Source organism: Cucurbita pepo, chromosome LG11, assembly GCF_002806865.2.
Source record: "Cucurbita pepo subsp. pepo cultivar mu-cu-16 chromosome LG11, ASM280686v2, whole genome shotgun sequence".
Lineage (NCBI taxonomy): Eukaryota > Viridiplantae > Streptophyta > Magnoliopsida > Cucurbitales > Cucurbitaceae > Cucurbita > Cucurbita pepo.
The window spans coordinates 4955214-4981276 of record NC_036648.1 but is presented as its reverse complement, the minus strand read 5'-3'; the positions used below and the strand labels follow the sequence as shown (position 1 = coordinate 4981276).

The 26063-nt window shown below is 36.0% G+C and overlaps 4 protein-coding genes across 5 annotated transcripts; all 4 read right to left on the bottom strand.

Annotated features, from left to right (window-relative positions):
• Positions 1-7574: 7574 nt before the first annotated feature.
• LOC111805661 lies at positions 7575-11132 on the bottom strand. The gene is made up of 10 exons (XM_023690810.1): positions 11077-11132; positions 10412-10766; positions 9932-10018; positions 9531-9845; positions 9287-9422; positions 9018-9180; positions 8703-8831; positions 8306-8500; positions 8091-8213; positions 7575-7906 (listed from the first exon to the last, which is right to left on the bottom strand). Exons 2-10 carry the CDS (start codon positions 10674-10676, stop codon positions 7793-7795), a joined length of 1527 nt encoding a protein of 508 aa, XP_023546578.1. The 5' UTR covers positions 10677-10766; positions 11077-11132; the 3' UTR covers positions 7575-7792.
• A 904-nt stretch (positions 11133-12036) lies between these two features.
• Positions 12037-16231, bottom strand: LOC111805617 (ribulose-1,5 bisphosphate carboxylase/oxygenase large subunit N-methyltransferase, chloroplastic-like). Of its 2 annotated transcripts, none has more exons than XM_023690752.1 (7): positions 15628-16231; positions 15509-15537; positions 15023-15234; positions 14723-14848; positions 13947-14351; positions 12940-13175; positions 12037-12455 (listed from the first exon to the last, which is right to left on the bottom strand). In XM_023690752.1, exons 1-6 carry the CDS (start codon positions 16113-16115, stop codon positions 12963-12965), a joined length of 1473 nt encoding a protein of 490 aa, XP_023546520.1. In that variant the 5' UTR covers positions 16116-16231; the 3' UTR covers positions 12037-12455; positions 12940-12962. The 2 variants fall into 2 exon arrangements, with proteins under 2 accessions (XP_023546520.1, XP_023546521.1); XM_023690753.1 differs by lacking the exon at positions 12037-12455 and adding an exon at positions 12476-12495.
• A 194-nt stretch (positions 16232-16425) lies between these two features.
• Positions 16426-18404, bottom strand: LOC111805618 (ribulose-1,5 bisphosphate carboxylase/oxygenase large subunit N-methyltransferase, chloroplastic-like). Its single transcript, XM_023690754.1, has 5 exons — positions 17793-18404; positions 17674-17702; positions 17188-17399; positions 16817-17013; positions 16426-16516 (listed from the first exon to the last, which is right to left on the bottom strand). The coding sequence occupies exons 1-4, from the start codon at positions 18278-18280 to the stop codon at positions 16876-16878; spliced, it is 867 nt and encodes a 288-aa protein (XP_023546522.1). The 5' UTR covers positions 18281-18404; the 3' UTR covers positions 16426-16516; positions 16817-16875.
• Positions 18405-19348: 944 nt separating this feature from the next.
• On the bottom strand, positions 19349-20403 carry LOC111805619 (ribulose-1,5 bisphosphate carboxylase/oxygenase large subunit N-methyltransferase, chloroplastic-like). The gene is made up of 3 exons (XM_023690755.1): positions 19785-20403; positions 19666-19699; positions 19349-19391 (listed from the first exon to the last, which is right to left on the bottom strand). Exons 1-3 carry the CDS (start codon positions 20270-20272, stop codon positions 19377-19379), a joined length of 537 nt encoding a protein of 178 aa, XP_023546523.1. The 5' UTR covers positions 20273-20403; the 3' UTR covers positions 19349-19376.
• Between the last annotated feature and the right edge of the window lie 5660 nt (positions 20404-26063).

Here is a 26063-nt window from a genome sequence, read left to right as displayed (position 1 = left end):
ATTCCTAGATTGGATGACATGTTAGATGAATTATATGGTGCTAATCTGTTTTCAAAAATAGATCTTAAAAGTGGTTATCATCAAATTCGAATGAATGTGGGAGATGAGTGGAAAATGGTTTTCAAAACAAAGTTTGGGCTTTATGAGTGGCTCATTTATGTTGTTTGGCCTTACAAATGCACAAAGTACTTTTATGAGGCTAATGAATCATGTTTTGAGAGACTATATTGAAAAATTTGTTGTATACTTTGATGATATCCTTGTTTACTCAAAAAGCTTGAATGATTATATTTTGCATGTTAAGAAAATTTTGTTTAAACTTAGAGAAGAGAAGCTTTATGCCAACTTCAAAGTACAGATTTTATCTAGACAGTCAACTTCCTAGGATGCTTAGTTGGAAAGAATGGAGTACAGGTTGATGAAGAAAAGGTAAAGACTATTAGAGAATGGCCAACATCCACAAATGCAACCGAGGTAAGATCTTTTCATGGTTTGGCTAGTTTCTATAGGACATTCATTAAGGATTTCAGTAGCATAACATCACCATTGAATAACTTGTTAAAAAGCATGTGAAATTTGAATGGAAGGAAAAACAAGAGAATGCATTGAATGAACTAAAAGATAAATTAACCAATGCACCTTGTCTTGCTTTACCTAACTTTGATAAATCTTTTGAAATTGAATGGGATGCAAGTGGAATAGGCATAGGAGTTGTTTTAATGCAGGAAAAAAGGTCGATCATGTTCTTCAGTGAAAAGCTTAATGGAGCACAACTCAACTATCCGACTTATGACAAAGAGTTATATGCACTTGTGAGGTCTTTGCAAGTTTGGCAACATTATTTGTGGTCAAAAGAGTTTGTTATTCATACGGATCATGAAAGTTTGAAGCACCTCAAAAGCCAAACAAAGCTAAATAGGAGACATGCTAAGCGGGTGGAATTCATTGAGACATTTCCTTATGTAATCCATTACAAAATGGAAAAGGATAATGTGGTCGCATATGCATTATCAAGAAGATATGCTTTATTTTCTTTCCTTACTCCAAAAATTCTTGGTTTAAACACATGATTGAATTGTACAAAGTTGAAAAATCTGAATTTTATGATGTATATATGCAATGTTTAGAAGGGAAACATGTGCAAGATCATATTGTGTTTGATGATATGCTTTTTAGGAAAGGTAAACTATGTATCCCTAAGTGTTCTATTCGAGAGTTACTTTGGGGAGGACTTATGAGACATTTTGGAGAATTTAAAACATATAGCATGTTGTGTGAACATTTTTATTGGTTAAAAATGAGGAAAGATGTGAACAAAGTATGCAAGAAATGTTTTAAATGTAAGGAGGCTAAGTCTAAGACACAACCACAGGGTCTTTACACACCTTTAGATGTTCCTAGTGAACCATGGATTGACATTAGTATGGATTTTGTTCTAGGATTACCGAAGACTAGAAGACACCATGATAGCATTTTTGTGGTAGTTGATAGGTTTAGTAAGATGACATATTTCATTCCATATAACAAAACAAATGATGCTATCAATATAGCTCATCTATTCTTTTAGGGAAGTGGTTAGATTGTATGGTATTCCCAAAACCATTGTTAGTGATAGGGATATAAAATTTTTAAGCCATTTTTGGAAAGTTTTGTGGGAAAGTTTGGGAACTAAGCTTCTATTTTCTACAACTTGTCACCCCCAAACTCATGGACAAACTGAGGTCGTTAATAGAACATTAGGAGCCTTACTTAAGTCACTCATTTTCAAAAATCTTAAGTCTTGGGAAGAGACTCTACCTTTTGTGGAATTTACATGCAATAGAGCGACATATAGCACCACTTATTGTTCACCTTTTGAGGTTGTGTATGGATTTAATCCTTTAACTCTTTTAGATTTATCACNAATCTTAAGTCTTGGGAAGAGACTCTACCTTTTGTGGAATTTACATGCAATAGAGCGACATATAGCACCACTTATTGTTCACCTTTTGAGGTTGTGTATGGATTTAATCCTTTAACTCTTTTAGATTTATCACCTTTGCCACCTAATATGTTTACTAATGATGCAGCTTCTTCAAGAGCTGAATACATAAAAAAAAAATTCACAAAGACATAAAAGAAAGAATTGAAAACAAAAATAAAAAAACTAGTCATGCGCAAGAACCAAGGAAGAAAGAAATTGATTTTTAAACAAGGTGATTGGATTTGGGTTCATCCACGAAACGAAAGGTTTCCAAATCAGAGAAAGTCTAAACTTCAACCAAGAGGAGATGGTCCTTTTCAAGTACTAGAGTTGATCAATGACAATGCATACATGCTAGATCTCAGAGGTGAGTACAATGTAAGTTCTAATTTTAATGTGGCTGATTTGACTCCATTTGATGTAGGGAATGAAGACCTTGATTTGAGGACAAATTCTTTTAAAGAAAGGGAGGATGATATGAATTCAACTACTGACCCTTTGCATGTCCCTGAAGAACCAATTACAAGAAGTAAGGTTAAGAAGATTCAAGAGGTCTATACATTGCATCTTCAAAGGCTCGCTAGTGTATAAGTTGAAACAAAAACTTTTAGTCCAAAAATATTTATAGCATTAGCATATCAAATCAAGAAAATAATGATGGGGCTGACATTGGAAAATGATTAGAAGACTTTGCATTTAGTAGTTGAACTACCAATTAAGGCAATTTACGTATGCCTTATTTTCTTCAATTTGTACTTACTAGTTTTTATTGGTAGTTGTAGCTTGTAGTTGGTAGATGAACTTCATTATGTTTGGGTTATCTTTTTTGCCTATTTAAAAGCATGTAATATGTAATATTCATGCTTGATCATCATGGTTGAATACAAACAACACCTTTGTGTATTCTTGATACCTTTTTGGTGTTATTCTTTTTTCAAACCTTACTTTAGGTTTGATGTTTAAACTCATTCATTGAATTAGTTTGATCAAGCTAATTCTAGAGTGAGTCGTCTTGGAATCTAAAAGTGATCATCATAGATTCGAAGTTCGATCTAAGTGTCATTCATCTTTTAAGCAGCTCTTTGTTAGAATCAATTCGTTAAGTTAGCTTTCTTTGTGAACGTTTGCAAGGATTCTAGAAGGACGTCTAGCTTTCCAAAATCCAGCATTGTTGGCGCTTATCAGTAAGGACACACATCAAAATGGGGGACTCGTAACACCAATGGTTGACCCGAATAACTTTATCCGATCTGAGATTTGTGTCCACATCTGAACCGTTCTGCATTCGACCTAGCCTGACTCTGTGTGCACAACGTGTCAGCATAGGAAAAATTGAGGGGAAACAAGTGTGCACTTTCAAAATCAAATGATGCCCTCAGACCCGAAACGACCATTTAGCATGCAACACTTGACACAACCAGAGCATGACTTCTCCTCCCGGGAACATGGTACTCACGCATGAAGGTCGTGCGTGAGCAATCTTACAATGCTCATGGACGGCACGTGAGGCGCGTGAGCCTCCCGTTTTACTCTGCTTGACCTTCGTTTCTCAATTTTTCGTCTTAATTTTGATACTAACCTTATTGTCACTCGATATAGAACCTACCAGAGAAACCTTAGAAGGTTTGGAGTTCTTAACACATGAAAAGCTAGCTCAGGAATGTAAGCGACATTCAAGTAAGTAACCAAACGAACTTTAGGCAAGTAATACTTGTAGGGGTTGCTAAGGCGTGTTAGTATGCGAGCATTCCTTACCTTAGGTGGTTAGAATATGCATCTTTTAGGATCTCAGAACGGATTTTTTTGATAAGTATGCAAGTATGTCATAGGAAATTACCAAAATGCCCCTAGAATGAAATTATGAGATGCATTCTGATTTTTATGCTTTGTCGAGCTAGGAAGGGATTATGCATGACATAACTCTCTAGGTTGAAATCTTGAAAATGTATGTTGTTCTATATGTTTCCCCGATGTTAGAATGGAGGATGAGATATTGTGTTTTGCGCTCCGGGTGATTTATGGATGTTATCTCCCAGTTGAGTTTGTAGTATGCATGATATAGTATATTAGTTCAAGGTGATTGATTGTGTGTTCTCCTTGTAGAGTTTGTTTATCTGCATTGAGCTAGACTAGCATGCTAGAGTAGGTTAGCTAGACGATGACCTAGGACAAGATGCCTCCATTAGATTGGGCACCTTAGGATCGTAAGTAGCGGTCAAAGGGTCTAGACTCTTAAAGCTCCCAGACTAAGAAAGACTCGAAGAGTTTGAATAGAGTATATGTTGGGTTTTGTATGTCTTAAAACTCATAGTTTGTAAACAGAAACATATTCTATTTTTAATAAACTTATTATTAATGTTTATTGTAATAATTGTTATTGAATAAAGTGAATTTTACAATCATTAATGTAAATTCAATAAACTAAGAACACTCTAGCTATGTAGAGACATAAGAGTGGATTAAGTTCAAGTATATAGTTAAAATGATTTATAGTACATGGATAAGGCTAAGTATCTTATCTTGGGGACACTGTGATCACTAAATTGTACATGTGAAGACATGTGAGTGGGGGCGTCATATGCAATGAGTATTGCATAACATCAGACCATAAAGAAAATCACTCTCACTTTAGAATGTCGTTTACTGTTGAGACTAATTTTTTAATTCGATGACCTAGGTAACTTGACCTTAATCCTGAGCTAACTATGAACTCCTGTTTATTCGGAATTATCCTTAGATTTGCATGGATAAGAGTGGCCCGAGTTCACCGACTCAATAAGCCTCCAATTTCAGGGGTAAGACTGAGTGAATAACTGGGGACTAGGGTACAAGATAGAATTCACTCCTACCCACTTTTAGGGATAGTAAATAGGTTGTTCCCTTAAGTACTGACTCCAGGTCTTGAATAGGGGGCGCACCCTCTCATTGGCCCGAGAGGGATTCGGTTTGGTGGTTGAACCACAAACCAATTGTTCATTAGAGGATAAGTGGGACTTAAGGAACAAGAAGTAACTTTAAGGATAAAAACGGTAAATTGACCTAACTCTAGTTACGGACAACCTGTGGAGGATGGCCNACAAGATAGAATTCACTCCTACCCACTTTTAGGGATAGTAAATAGGTTGTTCCCTTAAGTACTGACTCCAGGTCTTGAATAGGGGGCGCACCCTCTCATTGGCCCGAGAGGGATTCGGTTTGGTGGTTGAACCACAAACCAATTGTTCATTAGAGGATAAGTGGGACTTAAGGAACAAGAAGTAACTTTAGGGATAAAAACGGTAAATTGACCTAACTCTAGTTACGGACAACCTGTGGATGATGGACTAACTAATCATGGTTATATCAAATGGACCTTAATATATGATTTAAGTTGGCCCGAGAGAACTTTCACTCAATGGAAAAATCCATATTTGATTTGAGTTAGTGGATTTGAGTCGGTGAATATTAAATGTCAATCTATGACTTAACCAAACTTAGATGAAATTAATACGAATGAAATCAGGTGCAATCTGTTAGATAAAGGTTAGAAAAACTTATCAAGGAACATAGATGAAGGCTGAAAGCGCTGAGGAGAGACCCTTGCCTAATTCAGAAATTCAGAAACGTGGGGCCTAATTTTTGTTTCTTCTGCCTAATCCCATAAAGGGTGTTTGCCTTCTCGAACTAGCTTAAGAGCTCTTGATAGACCTTAATTTAAAATATAATAAGGTTAGTATCAAAATATGAGTGAAAAACAGCCCAACAAAGCTCAAATGGGATAAAAAAGAGTTCACCACGAGCAACCACGCACCTCCATGCACTTAAAAGGGTTGCCCATGCGCGCAGCTACATGCGTGTATAGATGTGCCTAAGGGTGGAGCAAATGCGCTCACAGCGCGACACATGGTGTGCGCTGACTAGCATTTCCATGTAAGGTTAGGTCGATTCAATGAGCATAGGTCATAATATGGGTTAGACGCAAGCAGTCGGGTCACGAGGCGGATGCAGGTGAATAGGTCAGGTTGGTTCGACCTTCCTTTAATGGTGCAACCCTTGTCCTAGCCGATGGTTGACACGTGTCACTTTTTGATCCCTGACGTGCATCTCCTCTCATCTACAGACACGTAGCCCATTCCAATGCCTGATGCACAACCCTTCTCATTGCTTGACACGTGTTCCAATCAGCACCAAATAAGGTATTGCAATTAACATGCTACATAAACTTCAAGAAAGATGAGAAGAAAATGTTGTTCAAAATATTACAAGATATTGCAATTCAGGTAATTACATTAAAGAAGAATCAAGTTTCATTTATTCTTTAGTTGGTTATTACTTTTGGATGGATGATAATTTAGAGTTATGCTCCTTTTAATAAAACTCTCTCAAAGTTTCTTTAGAATATTTTAGAGTTACATGTACATCGTGGCTAATTATGGTATAAAGTATGAAAGGTTACAACTCTTGAAATGCCTCCGACAAGATTAATGGTTTTCATTTTGAACCTGTACAAAGTCATGTATGTTATGTTTCGAAGCTTGAAAAATGTAGTAAAAGGAGCATTTGTGCTTCTCTTTAATCAATAACTAAATTTCTTTGCAATTCTAGGTAGTTTAGGTTAGAATCAAGCTTCAATAGAGTATTCTTGTCTTGAAATATTTGATCAGTAAAGTAATTCAAATCTTACCTTATTTGTAGAGTGTGATTCCCTATCAAAAGTTTGATTTTTTCAGTTTATCTATCTATTGATCAAATAAATAGTAGTTATATCTATCAATATGTATGGTCTTGGACTATCAATAATGCTTTTTCTTTAGAGTTGGGCTACTTGATCGATCCACTTACTTGTATTATGTCAATATTAATCACGACTGTTGGAATTATGGTTCTTATTTATAGTGACAATTATATGTCTCACAATCAAGGATATTTGAGATTTTTTGCGTATATGAGTTTGTTATTGAACGTCAAGATAATGTAGAAGAGAAGATGGTATTAATGTCAAGATAATGCATATGAAGCGTGACATGATCAATTTTGATTTTTTTTTCGTGAAATTTTTACCTGAACATTTTTATTATATATTTTTTAAAAACAAAATTAAAAAATAAGTTTGAACTCTTAAAAAAAGTTTGAAGATTTTTTTTTTTTTTTGAAGTTTTAAAAAATGTTGTAGGGTATTAATAACTCTCTCAAAGTTAGTTAAAAAAAAATAATAATAATAAAAAATTGTTGATTAGAAGCATGGTATAATGGAGCAGTGACCCTTTCACTGCATTGTCATCATTCTCAAACACCAGCTTGTCAAACTGTTCCTTAAAAGTCATGAAGGTGGATTTGGATCTTACCATTCAAGTACTTCATTCAAATATGTTTGATACCTCCTCCTTCAAACCAAACACCTTCCCTTATCTTTATCTTCAAAACATGTTCCATTTCTTTTTAATCACCCTTCAATTCTACGTACCACCTCTATTTAATTCTTTGAGGGACTAAATTTATTATTTAACTTTATAATGGTTTTTNAAAAAAAAAAAAAAAAAAAAAAAAAAGAAAAGAAAAGAAAGAAACAATCATCAAGTAAAAGCTCTTGATGTTAATTTATTAAATAAACTAGAGGAAAGTTGGAACACTATTTTACTCCTGCAAAATCCGACCATATAAAAATTTATAATTTTGTTATAAAATCTTACCAGCAGCAGTTTTGTGGATATCATCACTTACATCCCCCACCCATAAGAAACACAGACTTTGTTGACAATTTGAGTGGCGTTGCGAAAGAAAGAATGGTAACATATACAATCAATCTCCTTGGTGACAAATGCTGGCCTTCCCATATCATTCTCCCATGACTCAATTTTCACCTACACTCGAAATTGTAGGTATCTGCCCATGGTTTACAAAATCAATCTTATTCAGCCGCAAACAGCACATCATTTGCTCAGGCAGTTCTTCAGGCTTTTGTGCCTGCCAAAACCCAACCATTACGCAAATTTAACACTATTCTGTTTATTTATAATCTCCTTAACATTATTAATGACAAGAACTATATGTAGAAGAAGCATATTCCAGCATTTCAGTAATTGGAACTTTGCCCTCCACCAAGTGCGCATCAAAAACACAATTATCAGTTTGAATGTAATTCAAGTACCTCGATTGTTAACCCAATGTCAATTATCCCATGCTTCAAACGATCTCGAAATGATTCAAGACCTTTCCTTGATATATAGCTGAACCTATGTATGTCCAAATCAATTTCAAAATAATTTTGTCCCTGAAATAACCATAATGTAAAAGTCAGCCATCAAGAGGCCTAAATCTCTATAGTATTATCACAATGAACTCAAGAAATGGAAATCATTTTACCCTGAAAAAGTTGTGTTGAGGTCGTGAAAGCACTGGCTTTTCGTTATAAGAACTAACTAGCTTTCTTTCAGTAGCACTTAGCTGGAGATCTTCAGGATTAACCAACCCACCCACTATTTTCAACCTTTCTCTGAAAGGAACCAAGGATTCCCTTGTGAATCCTTTGACTTTTTCCATTTCATCTTCAATCAGCCTCTGATGAAGAAAATCAGCTTTAGATCTTTTTTTTTTTTTTTTTCTTATTAGAACTATCAGTGCAAGTAATCTAACAGAAAGGAGGATGCAAATATGAAGTATCAAATTCATTTTCGTTTTTCGACAATTTTCCTAGGTAGATCAAACATTTTCAATTATCCAAACTATATATAAAACTTGATTGAAGTGGTGGAAAAGGAACCTTGACGCAGTCTTGAAAATGAGGAGATATCTCTTCGTCAAAATTGTCAGACAGTCTAAAATACAGTACAAGGCTCATCCCTTCACCGTTGTAATCACCAGCGAACATCGAAGCTGGATAGGTAGGCAGCTAAAACCGAAACAACAAAACGAGATTAGTTTGGAGTTTGGAACATTCAGAAAATAATAAATGCCAATGATTCTTCAGAGTAAAGCCAGATGAGATTATCATATTTCTTTTCCATTTTAGCAATGGTGGACAAAATTCTTGCTATTGGAAAGCTCATTGAATAGAAAAAAGTGAAAATCAAAAGACCTGTATGTTAACAATTAAAATAGATGGTAGCTTTCCATGTGCTTTCGCATGCGGAAGTTCAAGATGCTGAGCAATGTGATTTATCTTCTGGGGGCAGAGAAACAAGTCGACTCCAATTGGTACATATGGGCTGAAGTTTGGAGCAGGGTATTTCTGTTTGTCTCTACACAATAGGTGTACAAAGTTGCAGCACAGTTAGGCATTTATAAATCAAAAGCCCCTAGATGTACACAATATGGAATAATAGGACGTGAAACTCAAGAACATACTTTAAGTAATTTTCTCCGCGAAGCTTAAATACAGAAGGTGAAATAGGGGACCAGGACGATGGAGTTAACTTATCTCCCTTTGCGCATGGAATTTGAAGTCCTGCTCTTGGACGGTATATAATTTTCTCTGACGTATCTGTGGATCAAAAAATATACTTCTATAAAACCGAAGCAATCAATACATAAGTAATTCAAAAACATGGTTAATTAACACAAAATCCCCAGAGCTAGCTTGTTTACGTACAGAACTCAGTTCTTTCGTATCCGTCGACAGATTTTCTCTTAACAGAAAGCATGATAACTGCTGACTTCTTTCTATTTTCCGGTTGGGGACTAGAAGAATGATTCTTCTCATTGCAACTAACCGGAGAAGGCAAACATGGCAGACAAGTATTCATATTGAACTCCTGACTCGTATATTCAAAGTTCTGTGCACCTCCATCAATTTTAAGATAACTTTCATAGGCTTCATACATACATCCAGTGTCAATGAAGCACGATGTTCTTTCGTACTGAAGCAATTGAGCATTTGGGCCATTTCCAATTGAAGGAAAACAATCTGCCATCTCAAAACACAAGGTAACAATTTTTGTGAATGAAATGTGGAAGAAGTTGTTGGCTGTGGAGAAAGAAGTTTAGATTTACCTCCAAGAACACTGCTGAAATCCTCCTCATCATCCTCAGAGTCCAAAATACTAGCTGAGTCAAACCATGGTTCATCTTGGCACACTCCTACAGATGGCACAATTTCAAAATTCACGGTTCAGATGAGATATATCCATCTTAACCAAAGTAGAAATCTTATTTTCCATCTAAATCTTCCAACATGGTGGCAGCTGAGTGAGTAAAATAAAAGGGCTTCGCTCAGAAATTAATCTAGACATAATTTTAGATACATGAGCTTTATTCAAGCTCACGACTGGTTGAACGCATGAACTAGCAGACACAATCATGAATATTCATGTATGACAAAGAGTCTATCTATTAGTATTTATGTCATGAGGCAAGTGCGAAGCAAAACAATACATTACAATGTTCTTCCAAATTCATTGTGCAATATCCATTGTGTATTAAGGTGTCAAGTGCAATAGTATGATTCAAGGATTGAGAGCGGAAGAAAGATACCATTTGCATCAATTTGACCCTGGCTCAACTGCAGCTGCTTAAGAAGGAATGTCATTTTAGAAACCTTAGGCCTTGCAAGGTTTGTCGGAACTCCCTTCTCAAGATCGAGATGAACAAAATCACTGACTGTAAAATCTCTTGCATGGATTCGTGAATCGCCGATCCCTTTGATAGCTGAAATCTTACTACGTCGTTTTCCAAATCGTGAAGAGTACTTCCTATATGCTTTGATACTCCGTCTTAGTTTTGAGGTGCAGCCACCCATTGTGTTAGATTTGAAATCCTAAACCTCTAGGGTGCTTAAAAAGAGCAGCACAACACTAAATGCGCACTCCACACACCACAAAGAAGAGACCTATAATAACGTCAAATTTGAATGTATTACCATTACGTGGTGGTGCATAACAGCAGAATCAATGACAAGAAGACAGCTCCAATTTGGAATATTATTAGCATCATCAGAAAAGCAAAATAAGCTGCCGATGCATAAATAAACAGATCTCCTTCCTTCATAGAACTTAAGACCTAACTATAATTCCTTGAGGCATCCAATTCTAAATTCTCCATATAGACATAAAACGAAATAAAAAAGTAAAATCAGGCAATGTGATGAGCAAATTAGGGAAAATAGATTTTCATATCCACAAGGAATGAAGAGGAGTTACCTTCTCGGACGTCAATGGCTTCGGAAAACAAACTCGCAACAATCAGCAGGTCCCTGAAAGAGGATTCGATGTTGTTACATTGGCGTATCAGCGAGATCAGAAATACCAAATTGAAGCTTAAAAAAACAGAAAATACAGAAATGTAGCAATGGGAGATGAGAGAGAGAGATGCCTGGGGAAATAGATGAGCGATGGTTGGGCATAAATGAGGAATCGTCGCTCCCTGTGGGAACTCAGATTCCTCAGTCTGGAGAACGCGGTGTTCTTCAGAAAGTGGAAGGGAAGAATTGAGGAGAAGAAGGAAGAGAAGAGAGAGCGAGAGAGAGAGAAAAAGGGTTTGAAGAACACAGAGTCCGTTGGAAACGGATCTCCACTCTCAACTTCGCGCCAAAACAAACCTTCCGCCAACCAAGCATCTTTTTAAATCACTTTTCTATTTNTTTTTTTTTTTTTTTCTCTTCCCGTAATAATCAGAAATTGTTTGAATTAAATCACACTCCTGTGCTTAAATTTTTATTTAAATACCTAAATTTAAGTATCCATTATAATAATCATGCTTTTGTTAAAATAATAATAATAAAGATTATGTGTGCATCTATTTCTTAATTTGTCGGGACAGAAAATGATATACAACCTTAATCCTCGGCCCAACAATCCAAACTTTGTTAAATAAAAAAAAACCAACTAAGAGATAAGGCTAGAATTCGATTATCTATTAAGATTAAAAATTTAGATCTAAGATTTATAACCTTATTCTAAATTGAATTAAGTCAACCCACAATCAAACTTGACTTGAATGGTTCGGATGCAATTTGTCTAAACGATAAAAAATCTCAATTTGATATCTCAATTTCATTCATCTAAAATCTACTTTTTTTACTAATTTTGCTTTTTACCTAATAATAATAACTTTGGATATTTTTAGTGACCATAATTTAATCACACTAGTCAATTTTTTATAAAACTTCATCCAATAATACAATTTATCACTTTATAAAACTGTATCCAATAATACAATTTATCACAACTTTATCTGCTATTTCAACGATACAAATATTCACTTATGAAACTCCAAATAATTCTTCCTCAATTGAATAACACATGAAACAAATATTCGCTTCAAATGATCCTTCCTCAATCAAATCAGCTCGTAAAATATTCACTTCTGAAGCTCCAAATAGTCTTTCTTCAAATGTAACACATAAAAGCAAATATTCACTTCTGAAGTTCCAAATAGTCTTTCTTCAATCTAAATAGTCTTTATTCAATCCAAATCAGCTTGTAACAACTTCTGAAGCTCCAAATAGTCTTTCTTCAATCCAAATAGTCTTATTCAATCGAATCAGCTTGTAACACATGAAATAGTGGTTGAACCAAACCTATCCAATTTTGTAAATGAGAAATGAATGTTTTCTTGGCCTTTGATCGTGTAATAGATCCAGTTAGAACATTTAAAACATCGCGATCTTTATCAAGAACGATGGTGTTCAAATATATATCAATCTATAGGAATGAATGTTTAGGCATCAAAGGCATTTTCCAAAAATGAGACATTAACTATTACAAACTATATGAAAGTACACATGAAAAATAATTAATAAAATCAATTTGCATTGAATGAGAAGACGCACACAACACAAAGGGTATAATGATACGAAATATGAGATGAAATCTAATTATGAAAATGTTCAAATGTTGGACATTTTTGAAATTATGGTTGTGGAATGATCTAAACCGCTAAATATTTCTAAAGGTTAAGGCATTTATTTGAATCCAACAAAGGATATTCCAACACCTAATATTAATATAAGCTAGTTAAGTAAAATTCAGACACAAAATGAATGACTTATCCTACTTTCATACCTGCCAAGGCATGAATTCTCCTCCTATTTGGACTCCCAAAAGATGATTTCACTTTGCTCCCCACATAGCCCAAAATCCTTTAGCCTCCTATCTTGGTAAAACTCCAATTGATCTAATTCCAGTTCTCTGTCATGGAAAATTTTGATTAATTGCTGCAAAACCCTTTTCTCCCCTTCTCTTATTCCAACAGCAATCCTCAACCTTGAATCAAGATTTTCTTCTTTTAGCTTCTCATCCTGCAATTCATTGTCGTTGTCAAATGAGGTTAGAATAATCAATGGTGTTTTTATTTCTTTGTTTCATCAGCTAAGCCACAATATACGTAAATCTAGTCTTTGAACTTTGAATCGTGTCGATTTATAGTCCATTAACATCAAAAAAATTTAATGTGTTTCTATATACTTTTTGTTGGTAGCACCGGTAACTAATTTGTGACATGACATGCCTCATTGGACAATATTGGTTGATTTGACATGATATGATAATTAATAATGAAAGAAAGTATACAATTGGGCATAATAATGTAGTAACTTGTATGTGCAACATACTCGTGTTAAATCTTATTTATATCTGTCACTTGATTTGGCTTGTGTCAAAGTACCAAGAGGTATGTCACATCATCATTTAGCTAACCGGTTGATGACAAAAAAAAAAAAAGGTATAAAATCACGATTCAAAATTCAAGTTTAGGGATTATAGACCGCTATCAATGTTCAAAAAATTAGAATTGTAATTCAGCATGGTTTTCTGACAGTTCTTTTATAAAACATGCATGTTAAACATAGATTTTAGTTACAAGGACACAACTAGAGAAGGATTCTAAATTGAAAAGACCAAATGAGTTCTATACTCTGACATGTTCAATCAGTTCATCTTTGAACCTATGATCTATATGCTAATTGCAATGTGAGAACAATTGAAGGAAAAAAAATGGGGGTGAGATCACATATTGCAATGGGTAAATTATGATAAATGGGTATTAGATGAATGAAGTTTTGATGGTTTACCTCTTCTATGGTGGTATGGTAGGCAGAAAGAGCAGCCTCACAGACATTTCTGACCATTTGACATACAAGCTCTTCATTTGCTCGACTAACAGGCATTTCAAGGTTACCCCATATTGAGTTTCTAAACAGAGATTCCAAAAGGTATGCATCTGTGCCTCCAAGCGCTAGCAGCCGCAGGAATGGAAGCATTGCAGGTGGAAAAGGACGCTCCAAAACAATGTCAAAATAAGCAGTCTCACCAAGGCCATTTGTCTCAGCAATATCTAGCTTGTCATCAAAGAAAGGGTCTGACTCTGGAATCTCAAATGTCAGTGTATACGCATTGCGGTCGGATTTTGGCTCTATGAACCCATAGTCAAGAGCTAACTCCGCATTGCTCTTTTTTAAGTCATATTGGATAAAAACCTGTTGAACATACAGTCAAAGTTCAATATATATATATATTTTGGAATGCAACAATTAATGTATATGGAACTTCTTTGACTCATTTTCTAGCTAAACTGCAAACAACTTATACACTTGATTTCTGGGATTTTGGGTAAGTGTTGATTCAGTGATAGCAACAATGATAATGAAACTTTTAAAAGCATAGAAACTAAATTGAAACTGCAAAGCAAAGGATCATTTTACTCCTGAAAAGATCATATTGAAATTATCTAAATAACTTATCTATACTGTAAATAAATTCTAGTTTTAGAATAAAACCTTCAAGAAGAGAAAACTCCAACTACCAGTCATGTCAGCCAGGTACATGAACGTAGAAATTAGTACTTCACCTGCTCGCCAGCCTTAACAGAAGTTGGGGACCGGAGAGAGAATAGGACATCCCATGAGAAGAGGCCTGCCGGTGCCTTAACCTCGCATGCATATTCTTCTGAGGTTACGCTAACGCTATGGTTGACCTGATTAATTATGAATTGTGTTTGAGGGGAGTTAAAATCTAACTAAAAAATAGACTAATTCGTGCAGCAGATAAGAAATCATTGAGTTATGGTGTTCTTGTAGAATATAGGAAAGAGAAATCTAATTAAAAAAAACACTTAGAACAGCAGATAAGTAAGAGTTTGAGATCTAACCAAGTCAGCAAAAGGAATCAAAACAAGGTTTTGGCCTCTGAGTCGTGAAAATGCCCTTGATCTGAGTATCCCAAAAGCCCAAAAGAAGTCATCCAGTGTAACTGGAGAAGGAAATAGATCGTTGTGGCGGCGCAATATCTGTTCTTCAACCTTAAGAAATTCGCTCTTAACATATTCTTTTACATTCAAAGTCGTACTCAGAAGTTGGGTTCCTGAAAAGTTCATGAAGAACTAATGTTGTAATCGATCATTTACTGATATTTATAGAGAACCAGAAAGACTCCTCTTCAAGATGAAAGCACCATACTGATCTAGAGACCAGAGGCGCATTTCTCCTTCCTAAAAACCCTAATATATTTTCAAAAGAATTAACACATTTCTCCTTCTAAAAACCCTAATAAATCCAACATTTGTGTTCTAGCATCAGCCAATTTGGATTGGGAAAGCATGGTAAACCAAAATTAAAAAAATATAAGAGACGCGAACCTTGGAGCTCTGCAAGCTCCTCTTCAGACCTGCACTGAAACATCCGCCTTCAACTCCACAATTATGTAAACACATTAAACGAGGAGCAGATTAAACAGTAAGAACTAAGCCAAACACACCAAAACACAGTCGAATCCGTTTGTGGCGGGAGAATATCGAGGTACCGTCGCCAACGCGAGTCGTCCTTCAAATTTTCTCTAATCAGAAACAGAGCAACAGAAACCCATGGCTTCAATCCACTGCACGCATTTCCAATCTCGGAATGAGTAACCGCGTCAGGATTTATCCAGAATCGTTTGGGAACCTCCAAAACGACCTCGTTCTTGGACAGGTCTTTGGTTGTAGCCAGTCCGAGGCCTTGAGGGAAAATTGCCGGCTTCACGTGAGTCTTGGAGGAGACCATGCCTTCCTGGCGAAGCCATTGCCAGAAGGTGTGAACGTTTGAGGGTAACGATGGGTCTAAATCCGGAGAGGCGAGGGAAGATATAGAGAAGCATGGCTTGGGATAGAGCACCGGCGACTTTGGCGAGAACGAAAGGTGCGTTGCAGTGCGCGGAAGGGAAAGGAAATTAGAGGATGAAGAAGCTAACGCCATTGGAGTCGCCATTGAAGCTTCCAGTAAACCATTGCAGTAGTGGATAAAAATTTGAAAATTGTGGATGGATAGAGTTCAGATGATATTATGAGATATTTAGATATGATTGTGGATGAAAGGTCTCAAAATTGGGAGTGATGGAACATGCGCTCAACTCTCAATATAGATTTAAAATACATTAATGTAATGATTTAACCATTTATTGAGTGCCACTTAATACTAAAATTTTATAATTTAAAATATATGAAAATGTGATAACGTGTCAGATATTCACTTGTTCCAATCAAATTAAATGGAACAAATTATCAATGTTCGNTCAGTGTATACGCATTGCGGTCGGATTTTGGCTCTATGAACCCATAGTCAAGAGCTAACTCCGCATTGCTCTTTTTTAAGTCATATTGGATAAAAACCTGTTGAACATACAGTCAAAGTTCAATATATATATATATTTTGGAATGCAACAATTAATGTATATGGAACTTCTTTGACTCATTTTCTAGCTAAACTGCAAACAACTTATACACTTGATTTCTGGGATTTTGGGTAAGTGTTGATTCAGTGATAGCAACAATGATAATGAAACTTTTAAAAGCATAGAAACTAAATTGAAACTGCAAAGCAAAGGATCATTTTACTCCTGAAAAGATCATATTGAAATTATCTAAATAACTTATCTATACTGTAAATAAATTCTAGTTTTAGAATAAAACCTTCAAGAAGAGAAAACTCCAACTACCAGTCATGTCAGCCAGGTACATGAACGTAGAAATTAGTACTTCACCTGCTCGCCAGCCTTAACAGAAGTTGGGGACCGGAGAGAGAATAGGACATCCCATGAGAAGAGGCCTGCCGGTGCCTTAACCTCGCATGCATATTCTTCTGAGGTTACGCTAACGCTATGGTTGACCTGATTAATTATGAATTGTGTTTGAGGGGAGTTAAAATCTAACTAAAAAATAGACTAATTCGTGCAGCAGATAAGAAATCATTGAGTTATGGTGTTCTTGTAGAATATAGGAAAGAGAAATCTAATTAAAAAAAACACTTAGAACAGCAGATAAGTAAGAGTTTGAGATCTAACCAAGTCAGCAAAAGGAATCAAAACAAGGTTTTGGCCTCTGAGTCGTGAAAATGCCCTTGATCTGAGTATCCCAAAAGCCCAAAAGAAGTCATCCAGTGTAACTGGAGAAGGAAATAGATCGTTGTGGCGGCGCAATATCTGTTCTTCAACCTTAAGAAATTCGCTCTTAACATATTCTTTTACATTCAAAGTCGTACTCAGAAGTTGGGTTCCTGAAAAGTTCATGAAGAACTAATGTTGTAATCGATCATTTACTGATATTTATAGAGAACCAGAAAGACTCCTCTTCAAGATGAAAGCACCATACTGATCTAGAGACCAGAGGCGCATTTCTCCTTCCTAAAAACCCTAATATATTTTCAAAAGAATTAACACATTTCTCCTTCTAAAAACCCTAATAAATCCAACATTTGTGTTCTAGCATCAGCCAATTTGGATTGGGAAAGCATGGTAAACCAAAATTAAAAAAATATAAGAGACGCGAACCTTGGAGCTCTGCAAGCTCCTCTTCAGACCTGCACTGAAACATCCGCCTTCAACTCCACAATTATGTAAACACATTAAACGAGGAGCAGATTAAACAGTAAGAACTAAGCCAAACACACCAAAACACAGTCGAATCCGTTTGTGGCGGGAGAATATCGAGGTACCGTCGCCAACGCGAGTCGTCCTTCAAATTTTCTCTAATCAGAAACAGAGCAACAGAAACCCATGGCTTCAATCCACTGCACGCATTTCCAATCTCGGAATGAGTAACCGCGTCAGGATTTATCCAGAATCGTTTGGGAACCTCCAAAACGACCTCGTTCTTGGACAGGTCTTTGGTTGTAGCCAGTCCGAGGCCTTGAGGGAAAATTGCCGGCTTCACGTGAGTCTTGGAGGAGACCATGCCTTCCTGGCGAAGCCATTGCCAGAAGGTGTGAACGTTTGAGGGTAACGATGGGTCTAAATCCGGAGAGGCGAGGGAAGATATAGAGAAGCATGGCTTGGGATAGAGCACCGGCGACTTTGGCGAGAACGAAAGGTGCGTTGCAGTGCGCGGAAGGGAAAGGAAATTAGAGGATGAAGAAGCTAACGCCATTGGAGTCGCCATTGAAGCTTCCAGTAAACCATTGCAGTAGTGGATAAAAATTTGAAAATTGTGGATGGATAGAGTTCAGATGATATTATGAGATATTTAGATATGATTGTGGATGAAAGGTCTCAAAATTGGGAGTGATGGAACATGCGCTCAACTCTCAATATAGATTTAAAATACATTAATGTAATGATTTAACCATTTATTGAGTGCCACTTAATACTAAAATTTTATAATTTAAAATATATGAAAATGTGATAACGTGTCAGATATTCACTTGTTCCAATCAAATTAAATGGAACAAATTATCAATGTTCGAGTAAATCAGTTATGCATGCTCTTATTGCCAAAAAGAAAATTGGCTTCATTGATGGCACAATTGAAGAACCGTCTCAAGATGCAAATTCAATCGAATTTGAACCTTGGAATCAGTGCAACCGTATGATAATATCTTGGTTAACTCATTCAGTTGAAGCAGATATCGTTGAAGGTATTATTCATGCCAAGACAGCTCATCAAGTGTGGGTTGATCATCACGATCAATTCTCACAAAAGAATGCTCCAGCAATTTTTCAAATACAAAAGTCTATAGCAATGATGTCACAGGGAACCATGACACTGTTAGTATATTTCACAAAGCTCAAAGCACTCTGGGATGAATTGGAAGCATACCGCACACCATTTACCTGTAATCAACGTCAAATACATGTTGATCAACGTGAAGAAGACAAGTTGATGCAACTACTCATGGGGCTCAATGATTCTTATAAAACGGTGAGATCTAACATATTGATGATGACTCCATTACCTAATGTGAGGCAAGCCTATTCATTACTTGTACAAGAAGATGCCGCGTCAGGTAACTTCTGAACCTACTAAGAATTTCTTGATTGCATCAGCAGTGCAGAAGAAAACAACATATTCAAAATTCGCCAAGGATAAATCATGTGAACATTGCAATAAAAGTGATCATACAATTGATGACTATCGATTTCTTTAAGTTTCACTGTAAATTTAGTGATAGAAGGGGACATACAGAAGATCGATGTCAACAGGAAAATAATTCTAGAAGAGCAGGACTANACATATTCTTTTACATTCAAAGTCGTACTCAGAAGTTGGGTTCCTGAAAAGTTCATGAAGAACTAATGTTGTAATCGATCATTTACTGATATTTATAGAGAACCAGAAAGACTCCTCTTCAAGATGAAAGCACCATACTGATCTAGAGACCAGAGGCGCATTTCTCCTTCCTAAAAACCCTAATATATTTTCAAAAGAATTAACACATTTCTCCTTCTAAAAACCCTAATAAATCCAACATTTGTGTTCTAGCATCAGCCAATTTGGATTGGGAAAGCATGGTAAACCAAAATTAAAAAAATATAAGAGACGCGAACCTTGGAGCTCTGCAAGCTCCTCTTCAGACCTGCACTGAAACATCCGCCTTCAACTCCACAATTATGTAAACACATTAAACGAGGAGCAGATTAAACAGTAAGAACTAAGCCAAACACACCAAAACACAGTCGAATCCGTTTGTGGCGGGAGAATATCGAGGTACCGTCGCCAACGCGAGTCGTCCTTCAAATTTTCTCTAATCAGAAACAGAGCAACAGAAACCCATGGCTTCAATCCACTGCACGCATTTCCAATCTCGGAATGAGTAACCGCGTCAGGATTTATCCAGAATCGTTTGGGAACCTCCAAAACGACCTCGTTCTTGGACAGGTCTTTGGTTGTAGCCAGTCCGAGGCCTTGAGGGAAAATTGCCGGCTTCACGTGAGTCTTGGAGGAGACCATGCCTTCCTGGCGAAGCCATTGCCAGAAGGTGTGAACGTTTGAGGGTAACGATGGGTCTAAATCCGGAGAGGCGAGGGAAGATATAGAGAAGCATGGCTTGGGATAGAGCACCGGCGACTTTGGCGAGAACGAAAGGTGCGTTGCAGTGCGCGGAAGGGAAAGGAAATTAGAGGATGAAGAAGCTAACGCCATTGGAGTCGCCATTGAAGCTTCCAGTAAACCATTGCAGTAGTGGATAAAAATTTGAAAATTGTGGATGGATAGAGTTCAGATGATATTATGAGATATTTAGATATGATTGTGGATGAAAGGTCTCAAAATTGGGAGTGATGGAACATGCGCTCAACTCTCAATATAGATTTAAAATACATTAATGTAATGATTTAACCATTTATTGAGTGCCACTTAATACTAAAATTTTATAATTTAAAATATATGAAAATGTGATAACGTGTCAGATATTCACTTGTTCCAATCAAATTAAATGGAACAAATTATCAATGTTCGAGTAAATCAGTTATGCATGCTCTTATTGCCAAAAAGAAAATTGGCTTCATTGATGGCACAATTGAAGAACCGTCTCAAGATGCAAATTCAATCGAATTTGAACCTTGGAATCAGTGCAACCGTATGATAATATCTTGGTTAACTCATTCAGTTGAAGCAGATATCGTTGAAGGTATTATTCATGCCAAGACAGCTCATCAAGTGTGGGTTGATCATCACGATCAATTCTCACAAAAGAATGCTCCAGCAATTTTTCAAATACAAAAGTCTATAGCAATGATGTCACAGGGAACCATGACACTGTTAGTATATTTCACAAAGCTCAAAGCACTCTGGGATGAATTGGAAGCATACCGCACACCATTTACCTGTAATCAACGTCAAATACATGTTGATCAACGTGAAGAAGACAAGTTGATGCAACTACTCATGGGGCTCAATGATTCTTATAAAACGGTGAGATCTAACATATTGATGATGACTCCATTACCTAATGTGAGGCAAGCCTATTCATTACTTGTACAAGAAGATGCCGCGTCAGGTAACTTCTGAACCTACTAAGAATTTCTTGATTGCATCAGCAGTGCAGAAGAAAACAACATATTCAAAATTCGCCAAGGATAAATCATGTGAACATTGCAATAAAAGTGATCATACAATTGATGACTATCGATTTCTTTAAGTTTCACTGTAAATTTAGTGATAGAAGGGGACATACAGAAGATCGATGTCAACAGGAAAATAATTCTAGAAGAGCAGGACTAATCAATCAACGCAACAATCAAGGATATCGATCATCTGCAAATATGGCCGATGTTTCTTAGTTGAATACAGAAGAACAGTCACCTAATTCCATCCCAAATTTTTCTTCTGAGCAATTACAACATATTGTACAAGCCTTATCTGCACTCAATCATCGTTCTTTTTGTAATTCTGATAATAACATCAATGTTGCAGGTTTGTTTCGAGTATCTGCATTATCTATTAACTCTACAAGTTCTAATCCATGGATTCTCGATAGTGGAGCTACGGATCATATAGTATCCAAAGCTTCTGTTATGACTGAACCAAAGGCTACCACCATATCTACAATAAATTTGCCTAATGAAGGGACAACACGTGTCACATACTGGCAATGTTTTTTTTAATCCTGACCTTAAATTAAACCATGTTTTATGTGTGCCTTCATTCAATTTAAACCTAATGTCCATCATCAAACTTACCAATGACTTGAAATGTTACGTGACCTTTTATCCTGATTCTTGTGTTATGCAGGACTTGACTACGGGGAAGATGATTGGCTCGGGTAAACAATTCGAAGGTCTCTATCATATTTCTTCATCTCCAATCAAATCTTCAGCAAATCAAATATCTCAGTCATCTGATTTGTGGCATTTACGCTTAGGTCATTCTTCTCCTTCTCATTTTAAATTTCTAGCTGATCAATTGCATCTTAATAATGTTACTCTTTCTCATAATTGTAGTATTTACNGATCTCAAAGAAATTCAACATCTCAAGACTAGTTTACTTGAGAAATTCCTTATAAAACTTTAGGGAATTTGAAATATTTCATNGCCTTTGATCTGTTACATTGTGATGTTTGGGGACCAAATAAAGTTCCAACCCACTGTTGTTGATGATTTTACTCGATGTACTTGGATTTTTCTTATGCAACACAAATCAGAAGTACACCATTTGTTGTAAACTTTGTTAAATTCGTTCAAACTCAATTTCATACTACTATCAAGATAGTTAGATCAAACAATGGGACTGAGTTCCTATCTTTGCAACCATTTTTTATTTCGTGTGGCATTGAATTTCAGCGCACTTATGTCTATACTCCACAACATAATGGAGTCGTAGAACGTAAGTATCGTCATATCCTAAATGTAGCTAGGTCTCTTCTTTTTCAGTCACAGGTTCCAATTAATTTTCGGGGAGAATGCATTTTAACTGCTGTTTATCTTATAAATAGAACACCATCACCATTGTTATCTAACAAGACACCCTTTGAAGCACTCTACAAACGACCACCTACATTTCACCATCTTAAAGTTTTTGGTTGTAAGTGTTATGCAACTGTAGTACATCCTAAGCAAAAATTTGAACCTCGGGCAATTCCTTATGTTTTCATAGGATATCCTTGTGGTCACAAAGGTTACAAGTTGTATGACATGCAATCTAAAAAATTCTTTATCAGTCATGATGTTAAATTTTGTGAAGATGATTTTTCTTTTCAATCAGCTTCACAAACTTTGACATCAGCTCCTTCAACTCCCATTTTACCATTTCATGATCCATCATACTCAAACATCCATTCTAATCCTTCTATTCCTTCGTCGTCTCCTCCGCCTTCTATTCCTTCTCCAAATTCATCAGTTCTAGATTCACCAGATTCACCCACTAAATCTAATCTTATCCCACCTGATACATCAGTTTCACTCCAACGTTCTATTCGTACTAAACAACCTCCAACTTGTTATAATGATTATGAGATGTCTTCTAGAGCCAATCATTTAACCTCTAGCTCAAGTCTCAGCACTGGCACCAGGTATCCTCTTCATCATTACCTTTCATTCCCTAGTTTTTCTCCTACTCAATGTGCTTTTCTAGCTCTTATTACAGCCCAGACAGAACCTAAAACCTATGATGAGGCAGTTGGCAACCCATTATGGCAGCAAGCTATGAATGATGAAATTACAGCTTTGGAACGTAATCATACTTGGTCTCTCGTTCCTCTACCACCTAGCCATAAAGCTATTAGCTGNTAATCAAGCAGCATTACACATAGCAGCCAATCTAGTTTTTCACGAACGTCCGAGANTGATTACAAAGAGACATTTTCTCCTACAGCGAAACTTACTACACTTCGTTGCTTACTCACTATTGCCGCTGCTCAAAAATGGTTCACTCATCAGTTGGATGTTCAAAATGTCTTTCTACATGGTAATCTAGACGAGGAAGTCTATATGTCTTTACCACCAGGTATTCGCCGACAAGGGGAGAATATAGTATGCTNCTTCTCAAAGACAACTTGGGTGTTATTGACCTACACTCGTAATGACAACTTGGGTGTTATTGACNTAGTATGCTGGCTCCATAAATCTCTTTATGGTTTAAAACAGGCTTCTCGCAATTGATTCTCTATATTCTCTACCACTATACAAAATGTAGGCTATACCCAGTCCAAAGCAGATTACTCTTTATTTACTGANGACAAGTTGGATGTGATTAACATACACTCTCCAACTTGAGGGAGAGTGTTGAGATATAACATTTGGAGTATATATTATTTATGGAATATATCTTAGATATTATATCTTAATATTCTTTCTTTTATAATTTGACTTATAGTATATTTTTGACTTTCTCAATATTTAATTAGTTTATAATTTCCTTGTTGGTAGGTATTAGTTGCTAGCTTGTATCCTATTTAAAGGTTATGAATATCAATGAGAAAACACATCTTCCCAATTCTATTTCTAATTCTTAACATAACACATTCAAACACAACATAGTATTTCAAACATAAAATAAGAAACGAACACAAACCATTAAAAAAAATGGTGTGGAGGACGACAGGTCAGGTTTGTCTATGACACCTGCTCCATAGTCCGCTCCCGACCTCGACTAGCTCCTTGTTTACCTGAAAAACATGGAAAAGATGGAATAAGTACAAAAACTTAGTAAGTAGCCTACTTATAAGTTCTTAATTGTGTCCTTGATATGTTAGAGTACCACACTTTTTCTTGTTTTGTTCTGGTTCTTGTTGTAAGTACGTAGGCCCTTTAATTTTGTTCTTGACCTATGGGTTTTTATCATGATCTATCCTTAGCACCTTGGTCCTTGGATTCTGAAACCTTGGTTTTGATCCAAGGGCCTTAGTATTATGGTTCTTGAATTCTTTTCTTTAGAACTTGTATATGTTAATTAAGAGGATTAATATTTCACGCAAATATCATAAGCGACTTGATCTTAATCTTGAGTGAGTTATGAAATCTTGGCTACGAGGACTTGTTCTTTGATTTGAATGGGTGAGAGTCGGTTCAATATGCATACAATTTTGGGGACTTTACCAAATAGGAAGTTGAGAACATAATATCACTCGATGAAATTGTCTCCTTTCCCTATGAGGAAAGCAGATGAGTTATTTTTTAAGTGTTGATTTCATGACTTAAACAATGGGGTCACACCCTTTCATTAGCTCCAAAGGGACTTGATTTATTATTGAATCCTAAACAAACTGTATATTAGACAATCATGGGTCTCGCCCTCCCATTGGCTCGAAAGAAACTTGGTTTATAATTGATTAATAAACAAATTGTTTATTAGACAATCAATAGTACTAAGATGAAGGATACAATGACAGTGGTAAAACGAATCCAACTGTAACTATAAACAACTCGTGAAGGATTGAGAGTTGTTTCTAATCATTGTATCAANGTTGTTTCTAATGATTGTATCAATGGACATAACTTGTTCTATTGATAAGGCAACCCTAATCCTCAACCCAAGTATCCAAGCTTTTGTTGAAGCAATAACTGATATGTAGAAATCACTACAAGGGGAGTAAGATTCGGATTACCTTGTTGATCAAATATTTCAATGCAAGAACATTGTTTGAGATTCAAATCACTCCACAAGCAAGATCGATCATGTCTAGCTTGAATGATTCTTGTTGATCAAATATCTCAAGGCAAGAACACTTGATTGAGATTCAAATCAGTTCACAAGCAAGATTGATCATGTTGAGCTTGAATGATTCTACATGCACCATAAACTACATAGAATTGCAAAGAAACTTAGCCATTGGCTAAAGAAGAGCACAAAGGTCACAAATGCTTCCTTTACTATATTTTCCAAGTCTACTTACAAATACAACATACATGGTTTTATATACCCTAAAAATGAAACTGGTTTTATATAGCATCAAAATGAAGCTGTTAAAGGCATTCCAATAGTTGTAACATTCATACTTAATGGCCATAATTAACCATGATGTAATTGTAACCCATGCAAATAAAAAGTCTTAAAATATATTAATGAAATACAATAACTCTAAATTATTCGGATCAACCAAGAGATAAGACTAGAATTAGATTACCTCATACGATCAAAGATCGAGAAGCAAGATTTGGAATCTTGTTTTAAATTGAGTCACTCCACAATCGAACTTGATCAAAACTTCATTGAATGACTCATATGCAATCTACCATGAGAGTTGTTTGAAATTTCTAAGGGTGAAAGTCTTAATTGAGATCTCAATTTCATTCCTCCAAATTATGTCTTTTATGTAATAATTTGTGGGTATTTATAGTCTCTCCACATAAATAACTTTCATCTCTTCAAATGTCCACGGAAGAAGTTAGTAGACATCATTTACTGTCACTCCCTTTAAAACTCCCCGAGTAAGTCAATTTGACAAATAACTTTCCACCCTCTTGTGCACTACAAGAATTATGAAATTAAAAATAATAAATAAAGTTT